General features: G+C 40.4%; 1 protein-coding gene across 1 annotated transcript in view; it reads left to right on the top strand.

The window, feature by feature from the left end:
• The window catches only part of VPS4A (vacuolar protein sorting 4 homolog A (S. cerevisiae)), a 95,794-nt gene that overhangs the window by 19,203 nt on the left and 69,137 nt on the right, over window positions 1-7,454 (top strand). The window contains exon 3 of the mRNA XM_011931983.1: window positions 3,913-4,123. Within this exon, the coding sequence (XP_011787373.1) occupies window positions 3,913-4,123 (211 nt within the window). The remainder of the gene's footprint in view (window positions 1-3,912; window positions 4,124-7,454) is intronic.

The raw sequence follows: 7,454 nt of genomic DNA, 5'->3' as shown, positions 1-7,454 counted from the left end.
CCTCAGCCTCCCAAAGCGTTGGGATTACAAGCGTGAGTCACTGTACTTGACCTAATTTTTTTGAATTGTGGTAAAATACACATAACATAACATTTCTTAATCATTTTTAAGTGTACAGGTCAGAAGTGTTAAGTATATTCATATTTTTGTACAACCAATGTCCAGAAATTTTTCTTCTTGCAAAACTAAAATTCTCTACTCATTAAAAACCTCCCTATTTCACCCTTCCTTTAACTCCTGGCACCTACCATTCCACTTTCTGTGAGTCTGACTGCTCTAGATACTTCATAAAAGTGGGTTCATACGTTATTTCTTCTTTCGTGACTGGCTTATTTTACTTAGTATAATATCCTTAATGATGTGTGTTGTAACATGTGTTAGGATTTTTTCCTTATTAAGGGTGAATAATGCCATTATATGTATATACTACATTTTGTTTATCCATTCATCCATTGATGGACGTTTGGGTTGCTTCCACCTTTTGGCTCTTATGAATGATGCTGCTATAAACATGGGTGTACAAATGTCTCATAAAATTATTTTTTAAGTTGATTGTTTTGATCATGTTGCCCTCCTATTGAGAATCCTAAGTGATTCTATGTTATTAATAATTCTATGTTACCAGTTAAGGCCAGGTGCAGTGGCTCACCCCTGTAATCCCACCACTTTGGGAGACCGAGGCAGGCGGATCACTTGAGGTCAGGAGTTCGAGACCAGCCTGGCCAACATGGTGAAACCCTGTCTCTACTAAAAATACAAAAATTAGCCAGGCTTGGTGGTCTGTGCCTGTAATCCCAGCTACTTGGGAGGCTGAGGCAGGAGAATCGCTTGAACCCGGGAAGCAGAGGTTTCAGTGAGCTGAGATTGTGCCACTGCACTTCAGCCTGGGCGAAGAGCAAGACTCCATCTCAAAAAAAAAAAAAAAAAGTTACCAATTAATATTCAGACTTAACCTGCTGTGCAAGACCCTGTAAATTCTGGAACCAAGCTACCTCTTAATCTACTTAGGGGAAATCAAATAAAGAGCTCATCAGAACTATGTCTAAATAAAAAGCAAATAGCTTAAAACTTGGTATCTAAAGGTTTTCCTCTGGGTAATATGAACTTTCAAATAGACTTTTCTAAAGCCTTTTGGCTGTTCACAACTCTTATTTTATGTCTTCTATTTTCTAGAATTTTGTCCTATTTTGCTGTTACCATAGAACTTTGACAGCATATAAAAGATGGATAGACTGGCAGGTAGGCCTGGAAGTAGCTAGATGATCTACTTTTTTCATCACTGTATCTCCAATACCAGTGCCTAGCACAATATTTGGCATATAGTAGGTGCTCAATAAATGTTTATTTAAGAAAGTATAGACCAACCAGAATTCAAATGAAAATGAATATTTACAATACAAAATATGACAACTTAAAGTATTTGGAATTATGAAGGGTTTAGAAACTGTGGCAAAATAGCTTCAAAGCAGAAATGCTAGTGTACTTCTAAATTGCTTATCTTTTTGACAAGTGGCATAGAATCTGATGATAGTGCCTTTAGGCAACAAAAACTGTCTTCAGAAAATAATGTAAAGAAAACTCTCTCCCTGGTCATTGGCGGTTTGTCAATTTGTAGCCGACCGTGAAAAACACTCCTAATTGCTTTTTTTTTTTCCATTTTAAAAGATATGTGTTCACAGCAGAGTATATATATTATTTATTTATTTATTTGACTTTTAAAATTCATCTTTGCAAGAACTTTGATTAAAACACAAAACAATATTCAATAGATTGCTTTATAAAGAATTTGTTCAATGTATATTTAAAATATTTTAACTGTTTTCTTTTTTTTTTTTTGAGACGGAGTCTCGCTCTGTCGCCCAGGCTGGAGTGCAGTGGCCTGATCTCAGCTCACTGCAAGCTCTGCCTCTCAGGTTTATGCCATTTTCCTGCCTCAGCCTCCCGAGTAGCTGAGACTACAGGCGCCCGCCACCTCGCCCGGCTAGTTTTTTGTATTTTTTTAGTAGAGACGGGGTTTCACTGTGTTAGCCAGGATGGTCTCGATCTCCTGACCTCGTGATCCGCCCGTCTCGGCCTCCCAAAGTGCTGGGATTACAGGCTTGAGCCACCGCACCCGGCCTTCTTTTTTTTTTTTGAGAGGAAGTCTTGCTTTGTCACCCAGGCTGGAGTGCAGTAGCGCGATCTTGGCTCACTGCAACCTCCGACTCCTGGGTTCAAGCGATTCTCCTGCCTCAGCCTCCTGAGTAGCTGAGATTACAGGTATGTGCCACCACGCATGGCTAATTTTTGTATATTTTAGTAGAGATGGGGTTTCACCATGTTGGCCAGGCTGGTCTCAAACTCCTGATCTCAGACAGTCCACCTGCCTTGGCCTTCCAAAGTGCTGGGATTACAGGAGTGAGCCACCACGCCCGACCGCTGATTTTTATCTTTCCATATGTTGTTTTCTTTGGAATTGAGCTTTAGGGAATTAAGAGAAAGTATCTTTTTAGATGGAGTCTCGCTCTGTCACCCAGGCTGGAGTGCAGTGGTGTGATCTTGGCTCATTGCAACCTCCGCCTCCCAGGTTCAAGCTATTCTCCTGCCTCAGCCTCCTGAGTAGCTGGGATTACAGGCACCCACTACCATGCCCGGCTAATTTTTTGTATTTTAGCAGAGATGGGGTTTCACCGTGTTGCCCAGGCTGATCTCGAACTCCTGAGCTCAGGCAAATCGCCTGCCTTGGCCTCCCAAAGTGCTGGTATTACAGGCGTGAGCCACCATGCCCGGCTGCTAATTTTCTATTTATTTCACATAATGTAAATTTCAGTTCATTATTTGGCAGTAGACATTTTTAAGCTGGCACTACTTTATACCAGAATTTCCTAAATGTTTAAGAGTTCCTTCTTTGCAGTGTGCCTATGTGGTTCAGCAAGCATGCTTTTCATTTCTTAGACATAGAAATTAAGGCAAAGTGATCTACTGTAGACTACAGTAAGTTCCCTCAGCTTATTACTTTAACACTGAAATGACAGATCCAGCAGTTGGTGTTTCTTTAATTTTTTCTCAGGTTCAGTAACTAGCCCAAGTTGGTCTTTCTGATTTTTTTAATATATTGTTTTTATTTATTTATTTTTTATTTATTTTTTTTTTATTTTTTTATTTTTTTATTTGAGACAGAGTCTTGCTCTGTCACCCAGGCTGGATCTTGGCTCACTGCAACCTCCACCTCCCTGGTTCAAGCAGTTCCTCTGCCTCAACCTCCCAAGTAGCTGGGATTACAGGCGCCTGCCCCCACGCCTGGCTAAATTTTTTGTATTTTTGGTAGAGTTGGGATTTCACTATGTTGGCCAGGCTGGCCTCAAACTCCTGATCTCAGACAGTCCACCTGCCTTGGCCTTCCAAAGTGCTGGGATTACAGGAGTGAGCCACCACGCCCGACCGCTGATTTTTATCTTTCCATATGTTGTTTTCTTTGGAATTGAGCTTTAGGGAATTAAGAGAAAGTATCTTTTTAGATGGAGTCTCGCTCTGTCACCCAGGCTGGAGTGCAGTGGTGTGATCTTGGCTCATTGCAACCTCCACCTCCCAGGTTCAAACTGTTCTGCCTCAGCCTCCTGAGTAGCTGGGATTACAGGCACCCACTACCATGCCCGGCTAATTTTTTGTATTTTAGCAGAGATGGGGTTTCACCGTGTTGCCCAGGCTGATCTCGAACTCCTGAGCTCAGGCAAATCGCCTGCCTTGGCCTCCCAAAGTGCTGGTATTACAGTCGTGAGCCACTGTGCCTGGCTGAGAAAGTATCTTTATTTGAGTATACAGATGTATTTGAAAATGCTAAGTTAAAATAGATTTGCAGTTATGTATTTTAAACCTGGCAGGTTTGGTGACTTCTGTCCTAGCTCACTTTTTTTTTTTTCTTTTTCCACACAGATTGATAGAGCTACATTCTCCTGATAGCAGGAATACGTTAATCCTACGCTGCAAAGATACAGCCACAGCACACTCCTGGTTCGTAGCTATCCACACCAACATAATGGCTCTCCTCCCACAGGTGTTGGCTGAACTCAACGCCATGCTTGGGGCAACCAGTACAGCAGGAGGCAGTAAAGAGGTCAAGCATATTGCCTGGCTGGCAGAACAGGTAGGCTGGGAGGCAGATATCACCTGGTTCCCATTCAGAGCCAGGATGGTTCCTCATTTTACATATCTGTAATACTTAACATGCAGTTACGTCCTGGATATCTAGCTTGCAGATCTTTTGTTTTTCGGTCTTTTGTTTCACCTCCCTTTTTCTTCTTCTACCTTTGGCTATTTGTTGCTAATTATCCACTCAACCAGAAGTAACTGACATAGTAATCACTAACATACTATTACTAAAAAGAAGTTCTTATTACCATCTCTATCCTTAATGACAGAGGATAATTTTCATGATTTTAGATCAGGGTCAGCTAACTTTTTCTGTAAAGGGCAAGATAGCATCACAACTACTTGATTCTTCTGTTGTAGCAAGACAACTGTAATAGGCAATAGGAAAATGAATGGGTGTGACTGCGTTTCAGTAAAACTTTATTTACAAAAACAAGTAAACTGGTGGTTGGCTGGATCTGGCCCAGGGGTCATAGTTTCCCAATCCTTGTTCCCGACTGGAAGAGCTTCTAGGGGCAGCAGGCTGTAGTTGATTCCCCTGGTCTGGGGAAAGTATAAAATATACAAACGATTTTATAATTAGACAGAGGTACAATTGTCTTCCATAACTGAAAAGTGAAAAAAAAAGAAACAAGAAAGCGTGAGTAGATGTTGAGTGAAAGGAAAAGAAGAACATGAAAGCCCAAGTTATTTCAGATCCCAGGTTTGACAAAAGGAGAGTAAAAGTTCTATGTGACATTATGTTACATCTTTTTTCTTCACGAACAGCTAGGCTAGAGGGGCTTGAAAAAAAGGACCGGACTAGGGGGTTCAGAGATGAGTGTTTGGCCGGGCGCGGTGGCTCAAGCGTGTAATCCCAGCACTTTGGGAGGCCGAGACGGGCGGATCACGAGGTCAGGAGATCAAGACCATCCTGGCTAACACCGTGAAACCCTGTCTCTACTGAAAAATACAAAAAACTAGCCGGGCGTGGTGGCGGGCGCCTGTAGTCTCAGCTACTCGGGAGGCTGAGGCAGGAGAATGGCGTGAATCCGGGAGGCGGAGCTTGCAGTGAGCTGAGATCCGGCCACTGCACTCCAGCCTGGGCAACAGAGCGAGACTCCGTCTCAAAAAAAAAAAAAAAAAAAACAGAGATGAGTGTTTAAGTGCTAGCTCTGTTTTTCACTGCTTTTGAGTCTTTTTGAAACTTACGTTTTGAATCCTAGTTGTGTGTGCAAAGGGCCAGGGAGTGGACTAAATAACTGGTTCCCAAATACAGCAGAATCAGCACAGGAAGGATTTTGTTCTTTCAGTTTTGATTTTTTTTTTTTTAAAGTACAGTTTCCCACTGGTTCCCACCTTCCAACCCAACATAGTTCTAACTTTTTTTTTTAAGTCGAGGTTGATTTTATTTATTTGAGGAGGATATTGTCCTCAAAGCAGTTCTGATGTGGTAGATCTGTGGTGGTGCCTGGTGATCTTGGCGGTACCAAGTAATTGTGGTAATTGAGGGGCCAGTTTTGGTCACCAGCAAGAGTAATTTTTTTATTTTATTTTTTGCCACTTCTCAACTTTTTATGAACATTTCAAATAAAATGATAATAAATGAGAATGTAATATTAGTACAGTGATCATTTCTATAAAGCATAATTAGAATAACTAATAAATGAGTGAAAGTCATGGTATAAGTACTTATGACTTTGAAAATTTTAACATTTTAGTTGTGTTTATCATTGTTTCTATATTTTATATGCTAGTTGAAAACCTGAATTGAATGGTAATTGTTTTGTGCTTCTGGCATTGTTCAAAATCCTCATGATTTCAAAAAGGTAACACATTCACATGGTTGAAAAATCAAACAAAAAATTAATGGGTCAAAAGTCTTGCCCTCATTCCTATTACCCATCCACCTGTCATGCCCTTTGCCCTGGAAATGTAACAACTCTTATTCCTTTCTATTGAATCTTTTGAGAGTTTCTTTATGCAAATAAAAAGAAAATGTGAAGCAGGATGTGGTAGCTCATACCTGTAAAACCAGCACTTTGGGAGGCTGAGGTGGGAGGATCGCTTAAGACCAGGAGTTTGAGACCAACCAGGGCAATGTGGCAAAACCCCATCTCTGCAAAAAATTAACAACTAAAAAAAAATTAGCTGGGTCCTTTCACACATGCACTGTCCAGATCCTTTGGCTCCTATGGACGTAGATCAGATAAGGATATCAACATTATCTGCATATATTCAGTTCTTAAGTTCCTGACAGTAAATAGTAAAACTTTGGTTAGTAAGGGATTTATCCAAAGGTTCACATCAGTTCCTAAGTTTGGATAGTGAGAGTTCAGAGGGTAGGGGATATTTCCCTTTTTTTTTTTTTGGGAGATGGAGTCTCGCTCTGTCGCCCAGGCTGAAGTGCGGTGGTGCCATCTCGGCTCACTGCAAGCTCCGCCTCCTAGGTTATTGATACTAATTTTTATATGACTGATTTTACCCTTTAACTGGTTATATTGGTTTTTTGTTTGTTTTGTTTAATTTCCATATTCACAGTGGTTTTTTTAAATTGGCAAATAATTATGTATATTTATGGGATACAATATAATGTTTTGATACATGTATACATTGTGGAATGCTCAAATCAGGCTAATCAACATATCCATCACCTCAAATATTTATAATTTCTTTGTGGTAAAAACATTTAAAATTTTTTCTTTTAACGTATTTTGAAATGCAATTTATTTTTTTGAAATGAGGTCTCTGTCGCCTAGGCTGGAGTGCAGTGGTGTGATCTTGGTTCACTGCAACCTCTGCCTCCCGAGTTCAAGTGATTCTCCTGCGTCAGCCTCCTGAGTAACTGGGATTACAGGCATGGCTAATTTTTGTATATTTTAGTAGAGATGGGGTTTCACCATGTTGGCCAGGCTGGTCTCAAACTCCTGACCTCAGGTAATCTGCCCATCTCAGCCTCCCAAAGTGCTGGGATTACAGGCGTGAGCCACCATGCCCGGCTGCTAATTTTCTATTTATTTCACATAATGTAAATTTCAGTTCATTATTTGGCAGTAGACATTTTTAAGCTGGCACTACTTTATACCAGAATTTCCTAAATGTTTAAGAGTTCCTTCTTTGCAGTGTGCCTATGTGGTTCAGCAAGCATGCTTTTCATTTCTTAGACATAGAAATTAAGGCAAAGTGATCTACTGTAGACTACAGTAAGTTCCCTCAGCTTATTACTTTAACACTGAAATGACAGATCCAGCAGTTGGTGTTTCTTTAATTTTTTCTCAGGTTCAGTAACTAGCCCAAGTTGGTCTTTCTGATTTTTTTAATATATTGTTTTTATTTATTTATTTTTT

This window comes from Colobus angolensis, unplaced genomic scaffold (assembly GCF_000951035.1).
Source record: "Colobus angolensis palliatus isolate OR3802 unplaced genomic scaffold, Cang.pa_1.0 Scaffold93, whole genome shotgun sequence".
Lineage (NCBI taxonomy): Eukaryota > Metazoa > Chordata > Mammalia > Primates > Cercopithecidae > Colobus > Colobus angolensis.
This window is presented reverse-complemented; position numbering and strand designations above follow the sequence as displayed.